This window comes from Amphiprion ocellaris, chromosome 21 (assembly GCF_022539595.1).
Source record: "Amphiprion ocellaris isolate individual 3 ecotype Okinawa chromosome 21, ASM2253959v1, whole genome shotgun sequence".
NCBI classification, from domain to species: domain Eukaryota; kingdom Metazoa; phylum Chordata; class Actinopteri; family Pomacentridae; genus Amphiprion; species Amphiprion ocellaris.
The window spans coordinates 22,325,904-22,353,727 of record NC_072786.1 but is presented as its reverse complement, the minus strand read 5'-3'; the positions used below and the strand labels follow the sequence as shown (position 1 = coordinate 22,353,727).

The window sequence follows — 27,824 nt, the reverse complement described above, 5'->3', positions numbered from 1 at the left end:
AAATATAGTTCACTATAAATTTGCATGTTTTACTTTGCTGATGATGTCAGTGCCAGTCGCCCTGCTGCTTGCCTCAGTAAAAATATATGGAGAAATGTTTAATACATTATCATGAAGGAGATGGCTTTATGTTAATGAGCAGTTTGAGTGCATTTTTTTGAGTATAGTGAAAGTGATTTATTAAGTTCAAAGCTAAGAATTAAGTAAGTATAAGTCAGACTGTCTCGTTGCCAAGTGCTGTTTGCATATATTAAATGATGTCAAACAAAGGATGATTATTTGCCAGTAGTGACTGACTTTATTACTCATCTTAATAAATTTTTATTACAGAGAATTCTAAGACACACAAACAACATCCATTCACTCATCAAAAAACTGTTCAAATCAAAATAAAAGGCACAAGAACAGCCGGATGCTGTGATATTAAGGCCTCAGTTAGTGTTAATTAAGTGTTACAGTCAAAAAAATAGATTATTTACACATGATCTTTGCTTAAAAGCAGCTTTCATTATCCTCTCTCACCACTTCATCACCCTCTCAACCTCACTCAGCTCTCTCACATAATACTCCTAATTTTTCTTAATCAACTTATGAGACTTCATCTTTTTAAAGCTCTTTTCAGTGATTAATATCCCTTTTCTTTTCATTTTTGCTGAAGAGCTATACAGACATTTCAGGATACATTCACAGTGATTCAAACTGCACTCTGTGCTATTTAATGCTGTAGAGCAATTAGCAAGTCTACACATTAAGAGGAAACTATCATTTTCTGTTTAACTGTAGTTATTTCCTACATGTTAATGTCCCAATTAAACACATAGTAAATAAATGAAAAAGTGCATTCTGCTGAAAGGAAATTGGGACTGTATGTTAGGAGAAATTAGATAAGGTTTTTTTTTTTTTAGAATGTCCTTTAGTACCATTTTCTGTTGCAGTGAAGGAACTTGTTCTAAATTACTATATGAATAGTCTCCAATCATTTTCATCACCCTCCAGTGAAGAAACCGTCTTTCAAGGCCCACCCATGGTGTCTTCACAGTGAAACTCTCTCTCCTTGCACCAGGCGACCTCGGATCATCCAGACATCCTGCAGGGTGAACAGAGGTGAAGTAGTTTCACATACTGTGTAACATGTTTCAAGTATTTTATCAAGTCCAGCAGTCAAGTCTTTGTATGTTTTAACTGACTATGTAGCAATCAACTTGAAACTTGTGTTTGTATACGGTAATAATCTGACTTTAATGGCTTTTAAGACATTATTTTCTATCCATCATTAGTCCACAGCCTCTCTTTTCAAGTAGCTGTCATGTTTGCAATAATTACATTTTCCAAACTCCACTTAATTGTATAGTAACGATGCATCATTAGAGTGGCTAGCTCAGCTCAGTTTTATGTTTTGTAATGACATGTAATGAAAAACATGCTGCTGTGTGTTTGCTAACGCTACATGCTTCTTAATGTAGATGCTTGTTGCTTTGGAGAAGCTGGCCTCAAGGTAAATGGAGCTCATGACATATAATCGAGGATTTTATTGCACTCCTCTGATCCTCTGCTTGGTAACAACAACAAGACATAAGGTAGTGATGTTGTCATGACTACCAGATTTATCCTTAACCATGCTGCCATTCTGCCATTTTATAAAATAGTATAAGTATGAACGGTTAAATCATTGCTGAGATACACTACCGCTGAAAAGTTTGGGGTCACTTAGAAATGTCCTTATTTTTGAAAGAAAAACATTTTTTTTCAATGAAGATAACATTAAATGAATGATAAATCCAGTCTAGACATTGTTAATGTGGTAAATGACTATTCTAGCTGGAAACAGCTGATTTTTAATGGAATATCTACAAAGGGGTACAGAGGAACATTTCCAGCAACCATCACTCCTCTGTTCTAATGCTACATTGTGTTAGCTAATGGTGTTGAAAGGCTCATTGAGTGTTGAGCTGAATCTCAGACATGGGACCTAAAAACTACACTTCCCAGAATGCACTGGTAGCAGCAAGGAGGGATCTGACACCTTTTGCTTGACACCTGATCAGCAAGCACTGATTTAGAGCACCTGGGAAGGACTGGGGGAAGCTCAGCCAGTCTGGCAAACAATCTTCAGAAGAGAGACACGAGGAAAGAACAAAGAACATCCAAGTCCACTCATGGATTCAGTCCAAAGACGCCAATGGTTGGTGAAATGTTTATTTGCTTTTTTGGTGATTTGAAATGTTTCTTTATATGGCCAAGTTTATGTTAACTGCGCTGTATGATTGGTTGATTTAAATGGTTAAGTGACTAATATGTCAACTTTTTGGTTCTGTGTTTGATGGTATGAACGGTGTTTCTCTGTCTTTAAAGGTTTACAACCTATTGAAATACTCTGACCAACCAACTAGAAGGAAAATAAAGTTTGAGTTGGAAATTTAAATTGAGTTGTCTTCGCGTCCTTTGGAGGGAAAGAGAGGTGGACTTAACATTGAGGATTAGAAAACCCTTGTGTAGTTATGTTAGCACATGAATAAAAGTGTGAGTTTCCATGGAAAACATGAAATTGTCTGGATGACCCCAAACTTCTGAACAGTAGTGTATGTGCAGCAGGACTTTAGTGTGCATTTTAATCACTAACTTCCACTCTCTCAGCAGGAAATTAATTGATCATTTAGAACTGGTGTTGTTGATGTGCATACTGTGGACGTCTTTTTAGCAGCTCTAAACTTCATGCTACCAGTGTGAATGATGCATTTGGAAGAAAAGATGTTTGCCACATTGTCGAGTTTGCTAAAACGATAAAGATAAATAATAAAAATCATCATTGCCCCAAATAAAGGCAAACACTCACTTGACGTGGTAAAAAGCACACGCATGTTGTAAATATATTATCTATTACTTTAGCTAATCTGTCGCTCTTTGAATGCTTTCCGCAAGTCGAAGTGTCTGTCGGTGAGATGCTTTGCCAAGTTAGATGTGTTGGCTCCCTCGATCTGTGTAGGCAAAAAATATTTTACAGTCGGGCCTTGCGGTGTCCATGGGCTCAACCTAAGTGTCGACTCTAAGTGAAATAACGCCATATTTTGCTTTGTGCATCTGTTTTGTGGGAAATCCATGGGCGGCTGGCAAAGGCTCTTGTATTTGCTGCCATGTCTCTCGTTTTATCACCACGAAAGCTGCAGTGTGTTTATTAAAAACAAAAAAAGACTGGCTCATTGACTGCACCTGCAGAGAGCAGAAGCACAATGCTGCATACACACAACTCAGAGGAAATACGGCTTCTATTAAAACACTGTCATTCTTTCAGAAAAGACACTATGAAGTTGAGGAATAGTATCAGTTTTAACAGCAGGTAACTGTGGCACCTCTCTCCTATCAGTGCACTGAACAGCACTAGTGGGGCTTCTGTGGATCTGGCTTGTTCTGGTGCACCTCGTAGATCAGACTGGGATCTGGGGAGTTTGAAGACAGGGTCGTCACCTTGGGCTCTTGTGTTCCTCGAGCTTTTCGTGAGCAGGTTTTGCTATGTGCTTTGGTACATTGTCCTGCTGGGGGAGGCTGCAGCTATCAAGGAGTGCTGTTGCAATAGGGAGGGTGTGTTGGGTGTCCAACAGTGTTCAGGCAGACGGTGCGTGTCAAAGTAACACCCACATGAATACCAAGACCCAAGGTTTTCCAGCAGAACATTGTATTATGACATGATCGATGTCATTCATGCTACATATCAGTGGTTTAAATGCTGTGGCTGATTGGTGTATGCTAGACTATTGGTTGCATTTCATATTTCTGTTGCTCATCTGACAAGTTTACCCTAAAATGTTGATTAAAATACGACACAGCTTAGAGGTGTCTTGTAGTAAAATTACCACAGTATCTCCTAGGTTGTCAGCATTGCTTGTTCCTGTTTAATTACTCTGTCAATGAACGCAGCGGAGTTGTGTGACGATCGGCGTTGGTTTGTTTGTCTGTCAGTTTGACTGTTAGCAACATTTCTCAAAAATGAACCAACGGATTTTTATGAAATTTTTAGGGAAAGTCAGAAATGACACAAGGACCAAGCGATTAGGTTTTGGCAGTGATGCATCTAATATTTTGGATCCACGGATTTGTTAAGGATTTCTGTATCACTGTCAGATAGCGTCACTGTAACTATGACAACAAGTGAACACTGAGTCAGCTGCCTGCTGACAATCACATGATTTTGATCCTCCTACAAATCAACTGCTGCGGACTTATCAGGATTTATTTGTCGGAAATCATACAAGGAACAATTGATTAAATTGTGGGGGTGTTTCTGAGTCCCATCAATTCCCGCCACCCGCTACATATTTAGGTCACATGATTCAGTATCCGTACATAACATACACATGCATAACACACGCCTGTGCTCAGTGCAAGGTCATTGTGTTTGTGGGTACATCTATGTTAAATGGCCACATTCTATGTTGCTGTGATTTCTGATCATCAATAACTAATAAACAAATGCTGCATTTCTTAAAAAAAAAAAAAAAAAAAATGCTGTATTTCTGACAATGCCATATGGGGGAATGAACAGCCCTGGTGGAGTACTGCGCTCTCTGAGTGCTTTTCTAGTTGTACTAGGCTTTACAGTGCATATTTGCAGGGAGTGACACGGTGCTAAATATCAACACTGCATCTACTCATACTGCAGTTTCATGTTTCATCTGGACAATATATGAAGACTCTTAAGGTAGTTGTGAGACATCAGTGCTTGATCTCTCTGCCAATGCTTCCTTTTCATCAACCCCTCCTCCATTCACTGTGCGCTCTAATTCTATGTTTCTCCAGAGGGGAAATTTGTTATCATCACTGGCCTCTCATTGTCCTAAGCTTTAAAGTGCATGCTTGCATTGGCAGGACAAGTTCAGGAACCACAAGCTAAATATCAATAATGTACTTGCTGTCAGTCATTCTCATCCATGAGTTCACATGTTTTTCTCTGACTGATTATATGTCAACAGTAATATAATAATATAAAACACAATCATGTGTAAATGAGACTTGAAATTATCTGACCTTGAAGTGAACGTCTCCTTCCACACCATACTTCCTTACTGCGATGTCCAACGCCTCGTTCTCGATGTTTTCCTGTGTGGTTCCCTTCACGTCGATGTAATAACAGTCACCGCTGGCATAGTGGCAGGAGATGGCCTGAGAACACACACATCACACATGGTCACACACAATACAAAAAACAGCAGCATAATGAATGTTGTGAGTTGCTTAAACATGGAGCTAGCTTGTTTCAGGAAATTACAGGACACTAGGTGGATTCTGGGTAGTGTGGTACCTTGCGGAAGCCTTGTGTCTGGTTCATGCCAGAGCCATGGATGAGCAGCGGGTGGAAGAAGACGGTGTCGCCCTTTTCCATCTCCAGGTGCACCCTAGGCTGCTGCGGGTCGTAGCCTCGCACGCCATGGTACATCTTGTTCACCCCACCCTGAGGACACGTGCAATGCTTAAACAGTGTGTGTGTGTGTGTGTGTGTCTGTGTGTCTGTCTGTCTGTCTGTACTTTCAAGCAAGTGACCTTGATTGCGATACTGTTGTGTGTGTGTGAGAGAGAGAGAGAGTGTGTGTGTGTGTGTGTGTGTGTGTGTGTGTGTGTGTGTGTGTGTGTGTGTGTGTGTGTGTGTGTGTGTGTGTGTGTGTGTGTGTGTGTGTGTGAGAGAGAGTGTGTGTGTGAGTGTGTGTGTGTGTGTGTGTGTGTGTGTGTGTGTGAGAGAGAGAGAGAGAGTGTGTGTGTGAGTGTGTGAGTGTGTGAGTGTGTGAGTGTGTGAGTGTGTGAGTGTGTGAGTGTGTGTGCTCAGTGCAAGGTCATTTTGTTTGTGGGTACATCTATGTTAAATGGCCACATTCTATGTTGCTGTGATTTCTGATCATCAATAACTAATAAACAAATGCTGCATTTCTAAAAAAAAAAAAAAAGAAATGCTGTATTTCTGACAATGCCATACAGAGGAATGAACAGCCCTGGTGGAGTACTGCGCTCTCTGAGTGCTTTTCTAGTTGTACTAGGCTTTACAGTGCATATTTGCAGGGAGTGACACGGTGCTAAATATCAACACTGCATCTATTCATACTGCAGTTTCATGTTTCATCTGGACAATATATGAAGACTCTTAAAGTAGTTGTGAGACATCAGTGCTTGATCTCTCTGCCAATGCTTCCTTTTCATCAACCCCTCCTCCATTCACTGTGCGCTCTAATTCTATGTTTCTCCAGAGGGGAAATTTGTTATCATCACTGGCCTCTCATTGTCCTAAGCTTTAAAGTGCATGCTTGCATTGGCAGGACAAGTTCAGGAACCACAAGCTAAATATCAATAATGTACTTGCTGTCAGTCATTCTCATCCATGAGTTCACATGTTTTTCTCTGACTGATTATATGTCAACAGTAATATAATAATATAAAACACAATGATGTGTAAATGAGACTTGAAATTATCTGACCTTGAAGTGAACGTCTCCTTCCACACCGTACTTCCTTACTGCGATGTCCAACGCCTCGTGCTCGATGTTTTCCTGTGTGGTTCCCTTCACGTCGATGTAATAACAGTCACCGCTGGCATAGTGGCAGGAGATGGCCTGAGAACACACACATCACACATGGTCACACACAATACAAAAAACAGCAGCATAACGAATGTTGTGAGTTGCTTAAACATGGAGCTAGCTTGTTTCAGGAAATTACAGGACACTAGGTGGATTCTGGGTAGTGTGGTACCTTGCGGAAGCCTTGTGTCTGGTTCATGCCAGAACCATGGATGAGCAGCGGGTGGAAGAAGACGGTGTCGCCCTTTTCCATCTCCAGGTGCACCCTAGGCTGCTGCGGGTCGTAGCCTCGCACGCCATGGTACATCTTGTTCACCCCACCCTGAGGACACGTGCAATGCTTAAACAGTGTGTGTGTGTGTGTCTGTCTGTACTTTCAAGCAAGTGACCTTGATTGCGATACTGTTGTGTGTGTGTGTGTGTGTGTGTGTGTGTGTGTGTGTGTGTGTGTGTGTGTGTGTGTGTGTGTGTGTGTGTGTGTGTGTGTGTGTGTGTGTGTGTGTGTGTGTGTGTGTGTGTGTGTGTGTGTGTGTGTGTGTGTGTGTGTGTGTGTGTGTGTGTGTGTGTGTGAGAGAGAGAGAGTATGTGAGTGAGTGAGTGAGAGAGAGAGAGAGAGAGAGAGAGAGAGAGAGAGAGAGAGAGAGAGAGAGAGAGAGAGAGAGAGAGAGAGAGAGAGAGAGAGAGAGAGAGAGAGAGAGAGAGAGAGAGAGAGAGAGAGAGAGAGAGAGAGAGAGAGAGAGAGAGAGAGAGAGAGAGAGAGAGAGAGAGAGAGAGAGAGAGAGAGAGAGAGAGAGAGAGAGAGAGAGAGAGAGAGAGAGAGAGAGAGAGAGAGAGAGAGAGAGAGAGAGAGAGAGAGAGAGAGAGAGAGAGAGAGAGAGAGAGAGAGAGAGAGAGAGAGAGAGAGAGAGAGAGAGAGAGAGAGTTTTAGTACCTCCCATTCAGGGTAGTCATGCTCCTGCAGTGTGCCCTGGTGTGTTCCTGGCAGGACAACCAGGCAGCCGTTCTGTCGCGTCACTTTCTCCATTGCTGTCCAGGAGCAGACGATCCGGTCCGCCGGCCGAAATGGGAAGTAATGCAGATCCTGATGCATCGGGTGACGAGATGTCTTCTTACCTGGAACAACAGAAGGAGTGTCATTACATCTGAACCTGCTTTTTAGACTACAAAAAACATACTGCCGTGTGTTGTTTGAATTTGGTGGCTGTCTTTGTCCTGTTTTAATTATGGTCATGATTTGACCATGTTTACAATCAAGCGTATCCTTTCTACGCAACAAGTCGAAAGAAACGTGACGAATTAGATTTATTTAAGTCTTCCAAAAGTTTAAACTTAAAAAAAAACATGTTGCATTTTTATTATAGCTTTTGTTTTTGTGAAGCAGAAACGCAAAGAATGGAGAAAACAGCTGTAGAATGGTCTGGCTATTCAAGACTAAAGTCATTTTTAGCACAAAGTCAGCTACTATCCATCCATCAATTATCTATACACCACTTAATCCTCATTAGAGTCGTGGGGGGGCTGGAGTCTATCCCAGCTGACTTAAGGTGAAGGCAGGGGACACCCTGGACAAGTCACCAGTCTGTCACAGGGCTACACATACAGACAAACAATCACACTCACATTCACACCTACGGACAATTTAGAATCACCAATTAACCTCAGCATATTTTTGGACTGTGGGAGGAAGCCAGAGTACCTGGAGAAAACTCACACATGCACAGAGAGAACATGTAAACTCCATGCAGAAAGATCCCAGGAAGGCTGGGACATGAACCAGGGATCTTCTAGCTGCACGGCAAAGGTGCTAACCACCAAGCCACTGTGCAGCCAGTCATCTACTACTACTATATATTAATTGTATGCATTACTACTGCTGACCTGTATGTTTAGTTCTCCCCAATCTCTGCATTTGTATTCCATTAAAGCAAATCCAGGCTTATTGAACTGCTCTTTTGTGTGTTCTGCAGCACAGAACAGTCTCACACCACCTCATTATCATTCTGCTATAGTGGGAAAAAATATGCTCTGACTTTTTGTATTTCTTTAAACCAAATCACATTCACCTTGGGTGCAGCTCAGCAACATGTCCCCTCAATATAGTGATGGGTGGAGTTCGTTGGCAGAACATTTGCACGCAGAGAGGCAAGAACTGCCAATAAAATGGCTAATTCACTGAAAATGAACTAGCAGGGCTGCCTTACTGCACAATCCAAATCTTCTGTAAAACTTTGTGTGGCAAACCCTTACAACCTACAAGTTGGGAGTTGGAAAACTTATTTTTTTCAATGATTTCAACTATTAATAATTTTTCAAAATATTATTGATAATTTTCTGTCAGTCATCTAACCGATTCAACTCTAACATCATTATTTCCTCACCTGCATCAGGAGGTTTGTTGATGAGCATGGTGTGCATGGCCATGATGTTCGGTCCAGTGAAACACTCCACGTACTTCAGGATCTGACACAGGAAGGCATGAGTTTTTATTGATCATTGTTCATGTTTAAATCATGTCAAACCCAAATTGCTTATGTGTGGTTGTTGATGTTACAACCACAGGGCACCTAAATCTATTTAATCAGTGTATCACAAACAATTTGACAATAAAATATATATGTCTTCAAATGCAACACATTGCAACTTCAGTTAGTAATTGAACAAATACCTAAAAATCCGGCTATATGTGGTGCTGTACCTGTGGTAAGGAGCAGTATCGGAACAGTTCAGGATCTTCCTGGAAGTCCTGGAGTTTAGAGACAGCTTTCTGATCCGGAACAAACTCCGACTTAGCGATGGCCACGTCCCTCATCACCACCAGACCAGGAACCTTCACCTCCTGTCGACAGATGCGTTCAAATGCCTTCCTGAGGAAAACACAAACACACACAAATAACTTTCAGTATGTCTGAATGAAGTCATAGATGTACCTTGTGTGTGTCATGCTGACATAAATGTGTTGTAGGTATTCAGTATCACTTACTTTCCTAAAATATTCTTTCAGATATGAAATTTATTTATTTTTTTCTCCTGTTCCAAAATACCATCACAACTCAAGCTGCAAAAATTAAACGGTTAGTTGTCAACTTTTAAATTTACCCACTATTTTGATAATCAGTTGATCAATTTGAGTTTAATTTCTTTGATTTATATACACTACCGTTCAAAAGTTTGGGGTCACTTACAAATATCCTTATTTTTTTTCAATTAAGACAACATTAAATGAATGAGAAATCCAGTCTGGACATTGTTAATGTGGTAAATGACTATTCTAGCTGGAAACAGCTGATTTTTAATGGAATATCTCCATAGGGATACAGAGGAACATTTCCAGCAACCATCACGCCTGTGTTCTAATGCTACATTGTGTTAGCTAATGGTGTTGAAACGGGATCTGTCTGGGACACCCCAAACTTTTGAACAGTAGTGTATAAATAATCAAATGATCCTAAGTTGCAGCCTTAGTTACAACTGTGATGTTTTTACATTTATACCCTGCAAAAAATCTATTATTTTCTTCCAGAAGTTTCAGTTTCTGAAAATTACCTGAACCTGTCGATGTCCTCCTCAGACACCAGGTTCTTGATAAGAAGGAAGCCATTTTCCTCATAGAAGACTCGCTGTTCCGGGGTCAGCAGGTCAGTCTCAAAAGTGTATCTGCCCAAAAAATAACAACACACAACGGTATCGCTATGTTAGTGAAAACAGCTACTTTGGATAGGTAATGTTTGGTAGACAATGTAAATGCTGCATTTAGGTCACATGTATTTACACTAAACTACTTTAAAAAGAGGTTAAACTGAGTGTATCACCTGCTGTTATACAAAGAGAGCATAAAAGTCGGACACTATGAGGACACGATGTGGTCAACAAACTTTATCAATAACCTTTGGCCTGAGGCAGTAAAATGAAATGAGGGTTCCTACCTCAGTCTCTGTGGATGACTGTACGTGGAGGTTTGAGCGAAAGTGGGTTCAGATCTCTTCGGGAATCAGTCAAGGAGAAACCCAAGAAGAAAAAGCAATATCTGCACACTGATGCTGAATTACCATAAAGAGATTTCAGATCCATTCCCAAACCCAACAAGGGTATTTACACTTCTACATTACTGGCTTTGCTCAAAAAAATACTTGTCATTTAGTTGATCTTGACTTCAGATGACTGATATCAGATCATGTTGTTGCACATTCACCATCTGAGTGCAGAGATACCATAAGTACCACTGATAACTTTCAATTATCTTTTCTTTTACATGAAGAGTTGCAGATCCTTTGTATGATAATGCAACTGAAAAAACATTGCAGCTTTAAGAGAAGCAGAAAACTCGTTTAAACTTTGACATTAATAAAGGACAAAAGCTATGAAGCCACACTGTAAAAGTAAAAGAGCATTTTTAAACTGTATTTTTTGTTATTTTAGAGATCGGACTTGTATAATTGTCGAATTATAGATAATAACAAGTAAAGTCTCAGAAAAAATCAAACAGGCTCTAAATAGTGTCCACATCAAACATGTTCTCTTACAATATTATTACACTTTTTCTTTACTGTTTTTAAATCAGCCACAAATATCATTATTTTGCTGATATTTGTTTTTTATGGATTGAAAAAATATTTTTAAATGGTATTCTATAGATCTACCTGTTTTGTTAAATTACATGTAGCAACTAGTAAATTAATGTCTCATAAAATCAGACAAAAAATAATTTACACGCTTACTGTATAAAAAAACAGACCAAAATCACATCAAAAAATATCTTAAAAATGTCAATTTGTTTTTTAAACAGTGTGTGACTCTAAAATGATACCGTTTTGCTGTATTTAAATCAGTTAAAAATATCATTATTTTACAGATATTTGCTGTCATTTTCACCGTTTTACAGTTTGTGGGAGTTGTAGTTTTAAAACCATTATTAGCATAGTTTCCAGGCATCTTTGCTGTCAGGTTTCTGCAGTTTTAATAGCTTTTTATTTTTTTTTTTTAACAGTGTAGGCTATAAACCGACCTAAATACAAACAGACTAACCTTTCAAACTATTTAAACTAGTGTTTCTACTAACTAGGCGCAGATAAATAAAAGTAACAGCTAGTTTCTGAGTCTTCCTGTTACCGTTACAACGCATTTAGCTAAGCTAGCTTGTACAACTGTTTAGCTACTACACCCTCACCGACACACAACAGCTTCAGTACAACATAACAGCTGCTACATTAGCACCCTGAATAAATATAAACAACGCTTAGAAGCTCTCAGTTATTCCTGTATTTCTGCACATACACCGCGTTATCCACCGCGGGGCCCCGGCGTCGACCACCGCTGCTATCCGCCGCTCGGTGAGCCGCTGTCGGCTTGAACATCAGCTCGTAACGCTCCTGATATCAAAGCGGAATAAAAGGATACGATCGAAGCAGGTGATGGATCAAGGTGATTGATCAGCAGTCGGAGTCTGTCCGCAGCCCGAGACATGTTTCTGTCAGGCAGGAGTCCGGTGTATGAGCCGATAAACACGGAGGACAAGTACAGTAGGAGGAATGTCTGCTGACCGTAGGTTAGTGGGGCAGAGGGCAACACACACACGCACGCACGCACGCACGCACACAAGCATTTTAATATGAGTGATTCTCTAAGCTTCTCTGTGTTGATTCACTGTAAATAGTTAAAAGTTCAGAAATGTTATACAATCAGAGTGGATCTTTTTGTCAAATTGAGATGGTATTTGTTTTTGTACTTTAAAGTTTATTTTTGTAGCTCTCTCTTCCATGTGGAGTATAATAAGCCACATAGAGATAATAAACATTTCATATCATGTATGTTTTGTACATTAGGAATTCATTTTACACATAATTTTACATTATTTTTGGTAATAAATTCATAGGTTGTTCATTGTTCTTTTGTCATTTTTTCTTGTTTTTATTGTTTTTTGTCTTTTTTTGTCTCGCTTGTGCTTTTGTCCTTTTTTTGTCATTTTGTGTTTTGCTTTAGTCATTGTTTTGAGCATCGTTTTTGTCGTTTTGTGTTTTTTGTCTCGCTTGTGTTGTCTATTTTTTTTGTCATTTTGTTTCTCACTTTGTAACTTTTTTGTCTCTTTTTTGTTTTGTTTCGTGTTGTCTGTCCCATCTTTTTTTGTCATTTTGTTTCTCGCTTTTGTTGTTTTGTGTTTTGTTTTTGTCATTTTGTGTCCCATTTTTCTAATATTTTGTCTTTTTTTGTCTGGCTTTTGTCATTTTGATCATAAGGTAAAATGCTATATCATTCAGTTCCAGATACCTGTGAATAAATGTTTTGTTCCTTTGTAGACACTCTGTGATCTGTAAGTTGTAATGTGTAAATGATAAACTGAGGCATAATGTTGTTGAAATTGAATTTATTTTTCTTAAGAAATTTCAGGTTGTTCATAATGTTTTGTAAAAAGATAGTTCATTAAATGTAAACATTTTTGCACTAAAACAAATGAAAATTTGGAGTTCTTCATTATTTATAGGTTATTATGCTGTGATTTTACTGGTCCGATTGGGCTGAATGTGGCCCTCGAACCAAAATGAGTTTGACACCCTGCTTTATTCCACCACCCACCAACAGCTGTTATAATTGTCCCTCATGGACTTGGCAGAACAACCTACTCCTATTTAGCTCCCTGTTCCTGGAATAACCTTCACAGCATAATACACCTTCATGATTTTGTCTCTTTGGGAGAGTTCAAAGCTCTGATCACAAGTTGTACAAGTGAATTCTGTTTTGTGTATCTTAATTAATGGGTTGTTTTAATGTGCTTTACTTTTGTCCAGTGTCAAATGCTGTCATGCTTAGTTTTATAATGTCAGTTTATCATGGAAAGCCTTCTTGGCGTGCTCTTTCTCAAAAAAGACATTTTAATGTTGATTGACTCCCTTTTTATGTAAATATTTAATAAATAAAACATTCTTTATTCACATTTATTACTAACAATAACAAATTATGTTAATGGTAAATGTAGCTTTTATCCAACAGGTGGCGCCACAAAGCTAAAAATCATAGAGGGTGGATTTCGTATCCAGTCGATGCAAATTTTTGATAGATAGATAGATAGATAGATAGATAGATAGATAGATAGATAGATAGATAGATAGATAGATAGATAGATAGATAGATAGATAGATAGATAGATAGATAGATTAAACCTTTATTTATGTTACAGCAGCGAATACAAGAAATAGTGCAAGAAAAAGGAAAAGAGCAGCACACAATGCACGCAGTGCACATATATAATAATTTTCTCCTTCTAGAAGAAATCTAAATGTTTACAGAAAAGTTTCTGTGAAATTGCACATAGTGTCCTTGTATATATTTTTATTGCACAGTTAGTGGGTGAGCTGAACTACTGGGAGCAGGTTGATTGTAAAGTCTGACTGCAGCAGGAAGGAAGGACCTGCAGTATCTCTCCTTTAGACACCGTGGGTGAAGCAGTCTGTCACTGAAGGAGCTGCCCAGTGATGGTACTGTTTCCTGCAGGGGGTGGGAGGTGTCCTCCATGATAGACAACAGCTTTGTCATCATCCTTCTGTCTCCCACCACCTCCACAGGATCAAGGGGGCAGCCCAGGACAGAACTGGCTTTCTTTACCAGTTTATTCAGTCTCTTCCTGTCTGCAGCCGTGATGCTGCTGCTTCAGCAGACCCTCCATACATGATGGCTGATGCCACCACAGAATCATAAAAGCTCCTCAGAAGTGCTCCCTGCATTCCGAAGGACCTCAGTTCTCTGAGCAGATGGAGTCTGCTCTGACCCTCTTGTAGAGTGCATTGGTGTTAGTAGTCCAGTCCAGTTTCTTGTATAAGTGAACACCCAGGTACCTGTAGGAGTCCACAATCTCAATGTCCGTTCCCTGGATGTTCACTGGTGAAGGAGAAGAGTGTTCCTGCTAAAATCCACCACCACTTCCTTGGCTTTCACTGTGCTTATTTGTTATTTAGGGCTGACACTGATTGTAGATTTTAGTAGGAAACATGGATACATTCATATACACATACACTACTGTTCAAAAGTTCAAAAGTCATTATTTTTGAAAAAAAAAAAAGCATTTTTTTTCCAATGAAGATAACTTGAAATGAATCATAAATCCAGACTAGACATTGTTAATGTGGTAACTGTGACTATTCTAGCTGGAAACGGTTGATTTTTAATGGAATATCTACATAGGGGTACAGAGGAACATTTCCAGCAACCATCACTCCTGTGTTCTAATGCTACATTGTGTTAGCTAATGGTGTTGAAAGGCTAATTGATGATTAGAAAACCCTTGTGCAGGTATGTTAGCACATGGATAAAAGTGAGAGTTTTCATGGGGAACATGAAATTGCCTGGGTGACCCCAAACTTTTGAATAGTACCGTATATATCCATTTACAGGTATTTTCTGGGGCCCCAGTACACCCCTCTTTTGAAAATGTTGTTTTTTTCCCCCCATTTTGAAACACCAATAATTACAGATCTGGAATCTGCTGGAGACATTCAGTATTTGGATCTACTGAAAACAAGTTAGTTTGTGTTCTTGCCAAATTTCATGGCTGTGAGAGTTATATTTCTGAAGATATTGAATTCTAATTAGACCTTCCCTAGTAATGTGTTTTTTGTTTTTCTTTTGAGGGTAAAAAATACAATAATTTACCATTTGAAAAGATAAGAAATGTTCAAAATTCTGTCAAAATAACTTTGTTTTTGGCCCAGTTAGCACATTTATGAAGATGGAAGAAAATCTGAGATGGTGCAACAATATATTTCCTGAATTGTGTCTACACTGACACAGACTGACACAGCTTGCAACATGACAGATTTTTTTGTTCCTTTATCAACTTGGACTATTTTTGTAATAACCTGAATATTGTCTTGTTTTTTATTATTATTTTAAAGATTATCACGCTTTTATTCCTCAAACTTGTGTGTTCAGTATTTTATTGAAGACCGACTGGGATGATGGAGATGTTGCATTTTGAAAATTACAATGTTGCAGTGTTAGGCTGCTGGAAAGGCCACTGTGTTGCAATGAGTTACAAGAAACAGCGGAAAGCCAAGCTATTCAAATAAAGATGCCCATTGTTTCATTTCATGCATTTCCTACCCCTGCTCCCAGCTCTGTCAAGCTGCAGTTTGTTATTATTAGGATGGGACTTCTGGTTGACTTCCTTTATATTCTGTCATATTAAATATGTCAAAGCACAGCAATGAGAATTGATGTAATAATATCTTGAGGTATAATGAGGCCTCCCATTTACAACGTAGCCAAGAAGGCACACAAATAAGAAACTTGGATAACAATAGCAATAAAAATATCAAAAGGCAAAAGTAGTCAAAAATTAAAAACATTCCAGTGCACAGTGAGTAAAACTAGATCTTCCAAGCTTAGTAATAACAACTGGCACCTCCAGTGTAATCCAATTATCTGTGTGTGTTCGGTAAGGATCCATATTAAAAGACAGTGGAGTAATGTAAGGTGGTCTGTCACTTCAGATGATATTCTACATTTAAAAAACATCACTGTCAGTATTTGGACTATTTCGAGTAGAGATGACTGCAGTGTTGTAAGCAACATTTTTGGCTCTAACAAAGACAATGAATTATAGTTTTATGCACAGTGAGAATTAATTGATGCTTATTGAGTGCGACTTGTAAGTGAAGGGCCTTGAAGCTGAATGTACAATATCTGCACTGTATAAAATTGTGTCTTCAAATTCATACAATTAGTTTAAAACTCATGGGCCTGGGACAAAAGTTAGAGCTTTTTTACCACAGATTTTTAAATTTCAGACATGAAAATGACGTTAAATCACCAACCACCAGAGATTCTTAACCCACAGTACCAAGAAATTCAAGCTAGCAAGCTAACTAGTGCTATAGGAAGCTAATACAGCATGACGTTAACTGTTTACCTAATGTTAGATAATTACATTTTGATGGATAATAATACATTTATTGGCTGCTGGTTATCTGTTATGTTATTGTATTAGATGATGGTGTATAAATTTATCAGTATCTAGGCTAGAGCATTGAAAATCATTGATGTCAGCATCTCCTCCACATATAGTGAGCTTCTTACCCCATATCCCTCAACAGTCCCACTCTTACATTTTCACTCATTATATAAAAAAGCATTTTGTTCAAATTAATGTATACCCTTCATGTGATGTGTAAAAACAAAGACAAGATTGTATATATTCCTTTAGAAATTTTAAGGGGTTAAGGGGTTAAGGGCCTTGCCCTTGAGCAAGGCCCTTAACCCGTCCTGCTCCAGGGGCGCTGTACTGCGGCTGACCCGTCGCTCTGACTCCCCCAATTGGAGAGAGATGCGAAAATCAGAATTTCCCCTCGTGGGATTAATAAGGGATAATAAAAAAAAAAAAAAAAAAAAAAAAGAAACACACTTAGCAGCTTTGCTAATATTTAATTTAAATAGCATTGGAATAGCATTGCTGGTCTGGAGAAATCATAACAAGTAGCATTGATTTATGTTATCATCCACGAAATGCCTCAAAGTTTATACCGGACTCAAAATACAACCAAACTGGATTCTCACCATTAAGGGACCTTTGAACATGAGCCTACTTTTATTTTGAAAGCTGTGATAGAAACAACAGTGGATGAGAGCGGGGTGGTTTTATTTTGAAGCTTCAGCGGAAGTGCCGTCGGTGGCATTGGCGGTGACTTGCTGCGTGTTTGCTCCCTCCGTGTCTGTCGACATCAGGTCCTCCTCCAGCCTCTTTAAACTGCCTTCGCCGCCGAACAGACGACATTTTCGGGGTTCGGTCTTCAGCTGTCCGTCTTCACAGCCTCGTACCGGTGTGTGCGTTTCGGAGAACGTTTTTTTCTCTGTCGGAGCGTCTGGAACCGAAACCGAGCACTCACGGAGCCCTGTTCTACTTCAGTGGGCGGATAAAGCGGAGGACGGCATCCGGGCCTGGCAGCTCCGGAGAGTCGGCTCGAAACGACGGAATTCATCATTTTCAGGTAAATTTGGCAAAATGTCACTTGTGGACAACGCTCAGTCTGTCCGATAATGGGCTCCGGGAGGTTGCGTTTCGTTCGGCCGAGAAGGACGAGGTCTGAACGGAGGTGTGTGGAAATGACAACACAGTGGAATAATTCAGCCAGCGAAAATTCACATTTTACAGCTAGCCTGTGTTTCACCCAATTTAGTTATGAGTGGTGTGTTCGCGCCTCGCACGTATTTCAAACATAATATCCCTCGTGTTTTTGTTTCAGACGGAACTATGCGGGTTTGTTGACATAACGTAGGTATGTATCGGCAGCCAGGCTACCTCCAGCCACAGGAACCTGGTTTCTATAAGCATATAACACAGGAATGTCATTGAAAAATATTCAAAAATAGCTGCAAACCTACTATTAAATCATTATGTAACATTATAGGGATGATTCAAGACATCTGTAGCTGTCATATCTGCCTACAACCACTGATTCATCACCCTCATCCTCACCCTGTACTGTGAGTTTTCACATTGAAAGCAGCACACATTTCTTTTTCACAGTGAAAATGTGGATGCTGGGTTCCCTCAAGCATCTGCAAATACTAAAATGTTGTGTTTTGACATCCTGTTTCATCACTTACCATAAGCTAACAGCTGATGAAAATGCCATTAATTCTGTTTTTACTGCTTTCAAGTCACAAATGGGAAAAATGAAGAACCACCTGAATTTCTCCTGATTTGAAATGATTCTGTCACAATTTCAAATCCCCTCATTCAAAATTATTCAACTTTAGGCATTTAAAATTACCTGAAAATGACTTTGACTTTTTCAGAGTGGCATTATGATTTCTGCGGGTTGCATTAAACGCTGTTGAGATGTCACTTAAAGTTGGAGATAGCGGTGTTAAAGAGGGGCTTGAACATGCTTTTAGCAGCCACTTGCTCAAGTGTATGGAAAACTAATGAATCAATTCACCATCCTGTTGTCACCGTGGAAACAGCACAATGTGGTTCAGAGTGAATAGTTTAATCTTCCTGTTTCATTTTAGAACATTTCAAACAATGTTGAAGTTACAGCTATTTTGTGTAGCATGGTTGTCAATCATAATATCGTAATAGCATCCTTTTATCATGTAAGAATAGAACAGAAAAATGATATGGAGTGATAATATCGAACACTTATCATCCATCTATTTCCAGTTAAGTGCCTGTGGTGCATTTAGGCTCTCGTCTGCATCCTGTTTGACCTGGATTTACTTCCATCAACCTTCATCTGGAACAACTGGCCGCTCATTTGTGTGTATGTGTGTGTCTGCATGTGTGTTTAGTGACCCACATTCAGATGTGAACTCCTGGCTGTGAGAGTGATATACCCCCAGAGGACAAAGTAATTACCCTAACACCCCTTCCTCCCCATGTCTGTGGGCCATATAGCAGCGCTGGAATTGATCTGTCTCTGCATTATGTTGCATACAGCAGGAACATGAGCACTAAGAGGGTACACTATGGTATATATATGTATGGCATACCCTCATACTCTTTCTTACTTTCCTCTCATGGGGCTGACAGGATGTCTGTGTTATAATGAGTTGTCTGAGTAGCGTTTTTAGATGTGTCAGTGGTTTCAGTTTGAGAAATGAAAGTGCCATATGTGATGGAAGCACATCAGGTGTCAGTGATTTGCTTGAAACTACTTGCTGGAACCAGAGACTGTGAGGAGGGATTAGAGTGGAAATTTTGATAGATATGTGTTCCTTTTTACAAAAAAACACCTCTCTGCTCAGAGCCAGACTGTTTGAGCTCGTAGTCTGCTCTTCCATTATGTGATGGCTGTGATTTCTTTGCATGAACATCATATAGCGTAGCACTGCATTACCAAAGTCTGTGAAATAGTTTGCTCTAGTGAGAATCAAGCCAAACTGTGGATGAGCTACAAAATGGAACATTAAAATGTAGATACCCCCAGTGCTGGCGTACACAGAAATATTAAACTATTTATAACTAAATGTAATGTTATTGCATGGTGGTAAAGTGCTTAATAGTCTGACAGTGATGCTGTTAGTGATATCCCACCATGCTTTGCAGCAGTGCTCACTGCAATTACTGGTGATCAGCCTCCCAAACACTGTTGCTATTGACAACAAGCCAGGCAGCTTGCTATCTTGCGCTTGCTTATATAACTCTAACTTGTGCCATATTTTATTGATCACAGAGGTGTGTATATAGCTGTATTTCTGTGTGCACACATCCTTGTGTTGGTCTTCTCTGTAGGTGTACACTCTTTGGACTGTGTTTGCCATATGTGTATTTCTGTTTGTGTGCTTCTGTCTGTGTCGGCATGTATTCTTGTTGAAATGTGTGTGCACGAGCGCTTTCCATGTGAGTGTGTTGGCTGTGTGTGCATGTTTTTGTGTTCATCTTTGTGTTTAGTTTATGTGTAAATGTGATCATGTATTCTCATTCACATTTCCTGTGAGCACGTGTGTCTCTATTACCCCAGTAAGCTTATTTCACCTGAGGAAGCTTCACCTGAGGAAGAAAATGTGAAAAAGAGCCATGAGAATGTAACAAAATCTGAGAGGAAGACTAGCTGAAGGCCCCAGGGGCTGATGGGAAATGCCTTCCTGCCAGTGCACTGCTCCAGGGTGGGCATCATGTAGGTGAAGTAGTAATTATTGGGTTTTTTTGGGGTCTGGCTAATTCTAGGGCTTTAGGGTGAATACAGTTAGTGTGGGCTGGGTGCAACATAAACGCACACTTGCACTTATTCACAGCCATATGAAGACACACACATCGAGGAGAAAGTTATGTGAGCCATGCGAGGAATGTGAATTGCTGGGAGTTCATTGTCTCTTTCTCTCTCTGTCACACACACACTGCTTCTGTCTTGCTTTAAAAAGTGAAAATTTAGGCCGTGTCATTGAGCATTTCTGTCAGCCGACTGGTGTGGGTATATGTGTGTGTGTCATTCTACAGTAAAACAAAGCCTGATAGTCACTAGTGTGTGTATGTGTGTGCTGTCGTCTTGTGTGAGCGTGTTTGGGTGTCAAAGGGGATGTTTAGTCTTGTAGGACGATTGTGTGTGTCTGTGTGCATTAGAATAAAAGAGAAGCGCTTTTTCTGTGTTCCCTCTGCTATAATACTAAAGTTTGTCTTCTACATTATACACACACACTTGCGCGCACACACTCACACACACACTCTGTCAGTATTCCTGTTTGTTTTCACATCATACTCTGTCCAGTTGTCCCCTGTGTAAATCATTTAATCACGCTTTGCCACGTGCATGTGTTAGTGTGTATGCAGGGTCAAGTTGGGTGAGATTGGCTCATAATCTGGAGATTAAGCGGTGGCGTTGTTAGAGCAGCAGTAGGCAAGGATTACACACACACTCGCACACATACACACATGCAGAGGCCACACATTAGAATAAGCAGGCGTGCAGCTCATTCATGAAGTCACTTTTCCATCATGTGGCGAGCACTCACGTAAACTCAAGTGGTGTCATTTTACAGTGAAAATGCTGAAATATTCATCACACACACACACACACACACACACACACACACACACACACACACACACACACACACGCACACAGAGTTAGAAGCTGAACACACTGATCAACACAGATGAAGTTTCACACTGCTTTCTCTTTATTGTCACTTTATTGAACTGCATGAATGAGATTTTTCAATCATGTTTTCTTCTGTTTTTAAAATGCGCTGGAGGGCATGAAGAAGAACATGTGTCTGAAGAACTTTTATGTATAACTATGCTAATATTTTTTTGCTCACCCATAATCCAGTCCACCTATAAGTTCCTTTAATGAACCCAAAGAAACTGTCACTTCCAACCCTAGCTCAACCTCAATCCGCCAGCCAGGTTACAGCATCATAGGTGTCATCTACACAGCAAAATTTATGCTCAGAATCGGAGTGATAGCCAAAAGGGTTAGGTTTTTTCATAAAATAAGATTATAGCTCTTGATTTTTTGTGCACAAAAACCCAAAAATAAATGGTACAGTGTTGGTGCCAAGTGCAGTCAGCTGTAGTTGACATTCTGCTGTTCAGTACATCGCGTCCTACACAACTCTCACCATCTGCCTGCTTCTCTACAACACTTGTCACATTTTCATAACAATGAAATTATTCTACCTGCCGTTGAATTCAACTTTTTTGACTCAGTTTTGCAGTCATATTTTGTCGATATAATTTGGCTCTGAATGGGTATCAAACCTGTGTGCTGTGGGATTTCAAGACAGATTGTATAACATTGTTCTTGTTGCCCTCTCTCACCCCACTGCCTCCTCTTAACTTTAATTTCCAGTCTCTGTATAAAAGCAAGTTTCCTTTTTAATCTCAAGTGGGAATCTATAATTATCCCCCTTTCTTCCCGGCGGGTTAATCATTGCTTCCTAGACAGACGTTATCTGCAATCAGTGCCAACTAAGTGCATTGCAAGTTCTCAAGAAACAGTCATGAAAATTGGACCGTAGACACTCATGAAACCCAGAGAGAAACAGTCAGGGCTTGTCTCTTTTAAATTTACCCGCTTCTAATTAATTCTCTCTTAAGTGTTGCTGTAATGACTGGAGTTTCCCAGTACTCTTCTTCTAATTTACTAACCTCTGTACTGTATTAGCATTAGTTTGTGCCTCCTTCACCATTATCCAAGAGGTCTGATCAATTAGAGGTCGGTATCTCTGGGGACGTTTGCAGATGCACTGATAATCTGGTCTAATCTTATTAAAGCAACTCTCTAGCATGAGCAGTGATAGATGCCATGACAGGACAGACCAATGTTATGGTCACACTAAGACAGACAAAGTTACAAGATAGCATAAGCTCGAACAGCTACATCAGGGGTGTCAAACTCATTTTAGTTCATTCACCCCAATTTGATCTCCAGTGGGCCAGACCAGTAAAATCACAGTATAATAACAACTCAAAATTTTTGTTTTAGTGCAAATAAATACATTCTGAAAATGTTCACATTTAAGGAATTATCTTCTTACAAAACATTATAAACAGCCTGAATTTTCTTAAGAAAATTAAGTTCAATTTCAAGAGTATTAGGCCACAGTGTTAACCAAAAATGACAAAAAAGGAACAAAATGACAAAAAAATAGACAAAAAAACACAAGCGAGACAAAAAGGAAACCCAAAACGGCAAAAACATACAGACAAAAGTCAGACGAAAAAGACAAAAAACAACGAAAAAACAAGACAAAAAATTACAAAATGACAAAAATGAGACAAACGACACAAAATAAAACAAAAAAGAGACAAAAAGTTCAAAACAGTCAAAGCGACAAAAAATTGAGAGAAACAACACAAGCAAGTCAAAAAAACACAAAACGACAAAAACGATGCACAAAACAATGAATAAACAAAAACTGAAAATGACAAAAATAAGACAAAAAACACAAGGGAGACAAAAAGGAAACACAAAATGACAAAAACATGAGACAAACGAGAAAAGTCAGTCTAAAAAGGACAAAAACAAGACAAAATATTACAAAAAGGAAACACAAAATGACAAAAGAACAATGAACAACTTAGTATTTTACTTTATGATAAAAAAAAAAACAACTTGTCATGGTCTAGAAATTATTTTAAATTTACAGTTTTACAAATTTACAATCTGCAGTTAATGTCTTTTCTGTAATTTTTACTTTTTACAAAGTCGTCCTGTGGGCCGGATCGGACCCGCGGGCTGCATGCTTGACACCCCTGAGCTACATTGTCATCATTTAAGTGTTGCTTGAGCTCTCTTTGATGTTAATTTTAGAAAAAAAGTAGGAATAAATTACACCTGGAACTGCATAACTGCAAGAATATGTTTGACTTTCATTTTTTGGACAGAATGGAACAGGAGATTGTGGGGAAAGAAACGACGTACACATACTGAAACAAAAACAAAGTTGAAACCAGTTCTACTTTGATGGATAGTGCATCAGGAATTATTTGGTAGCTTCATATCAACAGCTTCCACTGAATATCATTTGTAGCCAGTAGCTTGTTCATCGGTAGTCTGAACACGCCATAAGAAAACACTAAATCTCTGAGTTTACAATTGCAGAGTGTTTGACTGACAGCAGGTCTCTGGGAAGTGCCCCAAAGCTGCGAGCACATGGCATCAAAGACAGACTTTAGATAAAGCCAGTAAACAGTGAGCCCTCATGAATGCTGCAGAGTTGCAGCGAAGCAAGAAATAGAAAATCTGTTCAATCGTGTTTCAGGATTGTCGGCTGCAGGGAAAGGGAAAGAGGAGCAGCTGGTCCTTGGTGTTCCAGATAATGTGTAGTGAAGCCATGCAGTGTCATCTTCAAAATAGCAAAGCCGATTTGAGATAGTACAAATCTGATTGATGTACAACCTTGACTCCAATATGCTAAAAGTGAATACAAAGGACTTTAGCTGTTAACACTCTCAAGGATTTCAAGAGATAGTTTAAAAAATACACTCATTCAGTACCTCACCATCTGTCTGAACAATGAATACAAATCTACCACCAGCAGCCAGTTTAGTCAGTCTAGTAAATACTGGTAAGAGAGAACCAGCTAGGGGGGTTTGTGCCAAAGCACAGTAACATCCTGGACTCTTACAATAGTCTGGCATAGAACCCTTGTAAAACCACAATGTGTTGCTTTTACACATAAGTATTTGTGCTTATTTACAGGATGTGTTGTATTAATTAGTGAGATGTAGAGGTGTTGTGGTTTAGAAACAGATTTTGTTACCCTCCAAGAGAGCTGGTTGTAGCTTCAGTGTATAGACGAGACATATTTTATTCTTCTCATCGAACTGTAAAGCATCATTTGAAGGCAATCAGCAGACCTTTCTTCCTTTGTATTTCTTACATAGAACTTCAGTCATTTGTTTTATATTGACAGTCTCTTACACAAAGTAACAAAAACTGTCGATACTAAAATCTGGCAGAGAACATGTGGTCAAATTTGCAACGTTATTTAGTTAATTCTTTCATCAATAGTTTCTGATACACGGTCTTGTGTGGAAGCTTGTGGTTGGAAATTATATAACAGCTGAGAGCTTTCTTTGTCTGTTTGTAGGCATTAAATATATTGATTCTGGGTTTTTTCCTGCTTAGAGTTTTTTTGGAATCCCCCAAAGAAGTTTTGGCTGGCCAGCACCAGAGGAACCAGGGCCAAGATGATACGGAATAGGAATAGGAAAGCATTTTTTAACCATTTTTGTTAATTTAGGTTTAATTTACTCACGTGTAATAGACATTTTTGTTGTTTAAATATACAAAAAAAAATGATTTCTGTCAATAAAAGGTTAACCAGACTTATTGTCTTCACCGTATGTGGATGGATCATACTTGCTGTCATGCATAGTCACCTCACTAAGGGCCTGTTCTGAGCCTGTAAAACCCACTGTCTGTGATGAACAAACACTAAAACCATGTTTATATTCTACTTTTTTGAACTGTAGTGATCAGAATGCTTTACTTGAAACTGTCAATTTTTGCATCACAGCACCAGACATAGGCATAAAGACGGTGACGGCCTGCAAATGCCTTATCTGTTGAATTTAGGAAAATGTTATGTCTCGGTCCCGGCCCGAGACATCCCACCTGGTTTGGCACAAAGATAGGAAAGAGGCCAAGCTGGTGGTAAATGGTGTGAGCAACACATACACACACATCGGGGCACCTCAGGGAGTGAACACCTGTTCCTAAAGGCCTGAGGGTGAATGGAGGTGGATCCGGAGACTGTGTCTAGGGGAGTGGTGGAGCGTGAGAAAGAGGATGCACGATGGGAAGCCATAAAACAGACAGAAGAGGAGGAGATAAGATTCTTATTGTTGGCTTGTGTAAAACAACCTCAAATCTCGCCATGGTTAAGCATTGCTTTTGTTTTTCTATTGTTGGGTGTTGGCTGGATGCTGTTGCTTTTATGCGATTGGTCAAGTGAATTTCAAAGCTGCAATTTTGCATGTAGATGACCACACCTGGCAGCAAGAGGTAACTGATTTGGACTTCTCTCTAAATGAAATTAAGCAAATGCATTAAAATTTACCAATATGTGATTGAATAAGCATCATAAATTAAACACTTCTGTGGGATGCACTGAAGTGTAGGCATTTTAATTATTTAAAAAAGAGGATGTCTCACATGGTTATGCAATACATTTGTCATTTGTCAGATGGAATCATTGCTGTGTCATTATTGATTGCAAAATACATATCAGTTCTTGTTGCAAATTTCACTGTGTTAAAATTCCTTTTTGAGTGAATTTAGAGGCTTTCTTTGAAACCTTCAAATTCAATTTTCTTTTTCAGTATGACAATTTCAATAACACACTGTTGTTAGCAACAAAGCCAAAGCCGTGTGTATGTGTGCATCATGTTAAGCTTCTACAGTTTCCCGTCTCTCTCCACTGGAATGTGCCATCTCCAGCTGTGTGTTTGGATTTACCAAACAAACATCCAGGCAGGAAAACACACATTCTTGGATGTTGTGTTCATCCATCTGTGTGTATATGCGTGTGGCGGATAGACCAGAAGCTTCTCGTTAAACCTTGTTAATCTGGTGCACATTGAGACAGACAAGTGCTATGTAACAGACAGGCCAGAGAAGTAGGAGGGTGCTGATTTCACAAACACAGGGGTGGGGATGTTGAATACATGTGCAGTAGCAGTGGATCATTGTGGCTATGTCTGCATAGCTAAAACTTTAGTGTGGTATAGTGCTGCCCTAAAAGGATCATTAATGTCTTCTTACAACATTAAAAGAATGTAGATGCTCCAGTGAGGTTTGGAAAAGCTGTGTATTTATGATTTACTGTTATAGACAATCATGAGACATAGAATTCTGTATAACACAACACAAGCAAATTATGAAGTTCCAGTTGGCTTTGGTTGGCAGCACATTGTGCAGCTGTGTAGTACAGTTATTGATGGTAAGTCACTTGCTTAGGTAGATCCTAGAATGAGGTAATCAGGTTCCACATGAACGTCATTCACTTAAAAAAAAAAATCTGCCTGTCGTATGTAGCTGACAGTGCTAGACAACAACCACTTTCAGCGTAAACAAAACACTCACTATGTCTGGAAAACAGCAGCATGGACACAAAGCAGCAGCACTCACTTATTATTACCACTGAGCAACATGAGACCAACCAGGAAAACTAACAATAAAATATGTAAACAATTATTTGTTAATTATTAATTAAATCACAAACTAAGCTGATACTGTTATTAAGTTGATGTAAAGTTAAAATGTTTAGCAAACTGATGCCTGTTTGCTAGAGCATATGCTGTTGAAGCTTTTTTGACTAAAGAACAGTGAGAGAAAACCTCAACGGTAAAACTGTGAGCCATAAAATCAAAGCTGTGAGCTGAAAAATGCTAATCTCTTGCATAGAGCTGAGGGAAGCTGAATTTGGTGATGCTTCTTTGTTAGTTTGTCATGATGCTAAAACGTTTCCATTTTCCATGTGGTAGTTTCATGACTTTTTGTTAAATGTCTGAACTCCAAGCAATTTTTGGATGTGTTTTGCTCACATGACTAACCGATCGTGCACTCATTTTTAACTGCAACATAAAATGCTGCACTTCTATGGAAACAGCACAAACATGACTAGACGGCGAGAGGACTCAGAAATGTCTTTTGTGTCTTTTTTTTTTGTTTAATTTTTTTGATAACATGGCTTTCAAACGGGCTGCACAGAGTCTTGGTGGTTAGGACTATCGCCTTGCAGCTAGACGGTCGCGTCCCGGCCTTCCCATCAGCTTTCTGCATGGAGTTTCCATGTTCTCCCTGTGCATGTGTGGGTTTTCTCCAGGTTCTCCAGCTTCCTCCCACAGTCCAAAAACATGCTGAGGTTAATTGGTGATTCTAAATTGTCTTCAGGTGTGAATGTGAGTGTGATTGTTTGTCTCTACATGTAGTCCTGTGATAGACTGGTGACCTGTCCAGGATGTCTCCTGCCTTCACCCTAAGTCAGCTGGGATAGAACCCCTGCGACCCTAATGAGGGTTAAGCGGTGTGTAGATAATGGATGAATGGATGAATTTCAAACCCACCAGTGGGTTCTGGGGTTTGAAGTGTTAATATGGATATGGTGATGAGTGCTGGCTTTAAAACATTTTTGTAAAATTGGAGATACTCTGGAAAATATGGTCGATTTCTAGCTTCTCTTATTGTTGCTCCCACCTTTACCTTGTTGTGTGGTTGTTTGCTCCCCTTAGTATTCACACACACTGACATTACTGTACAACATCCTGTTACCCGGGGGCTAAATTGGGGTTTGTAATGTGAGGGGCCTCTGTGGTTTCAGGGTTGCCAG

General features: G+C 39.5%; 2 protein-coding genes across 3 annotated transcripts in view; one reads left to right on the top strand and one right to left on the bottom strand.

The window, feature by feature from the left end:
• Positions 1-272: 272 nt before the first annotated feature.
• On the bottom strand, positions 273-12,112 carry phyh (phytanoyl-CoA 2-hydroxylase). 2 transcript variants are annotated; one of them, XM_023264876.3, is made up of 9 exons: positions 11,952-12,112; positions 10,481-10,536; positions 10,101-10,211; positions 9,253-9,421; positions 8,936-9,017; positions 7,489-7,670; positions 6,730-6,879; positions 5,020-5,154; positions 273-1,087 (listed from the first exon to the last, which is right to left on the bottom strand). In XM_023264876.3, the coding sequence occupies exons 1-9, from the start codon at positions 12,015-12,017 to the stop codon at positions 1,034-1,036; spliced, it is 1,005 nt and encodes a 334-aa protein (XP_023120644.1). In that variant the 5' UTR covers positions 12,018-12,112; the 3' UTR covers positions 273-1,033. The 2 variants fall into 2 exon arrangements, with proteins under 2 accessions (XP_023120644.1, XP_054862665.1); XM_055006690.1 differs by lacking the exon at positions 5,020-5,154 and adding an exon at positions 6,456-6,590 and having other exon boundaries at positions 11,952-12,111.
• Positions 12,113-17,204: 5,092 nt separating this feature from the next.
• Positions 17,205-27,824, top strand: part of cdk17 (cyclin-dependent kinase 17) — a 50,470-nt gene continuing 39,850 nt past the window's right edge. Inside the window, exon 1 of the mRNA XM_023264868.3 lies at positions 17,205-17,527. The gene's annotated coding sequence lies outside the window, so the exon portion shown is untranslated. The remainder of the gene's footprint in view (positions 17,528-27,824) is intronic.

Bases quoted from the DNA above. Each gene is read 5' to 3' on its own strand.
- phyh (XM_023264876.3), bottom strand. From the start codon at position 12,017: ATGTCTCGGGCTGCGGACAGACTCCGACTGCTGATCAATCACCTTGAT. The intron at 10,212-10,480 runs GTAGGAACCCTC...TTTTTTGGGCAG, and splicing joins AGTCATCCACAGAGACTGAG to ATACACTTTTGAGACTGACC. The intron at 6,880-7,488 runs GTACTAAAACTC...ACGTGTCCTCAG, and splicing joins ATGACTACCCTGAATGGGAG to GGTGGGGTGAACAAGATGTA.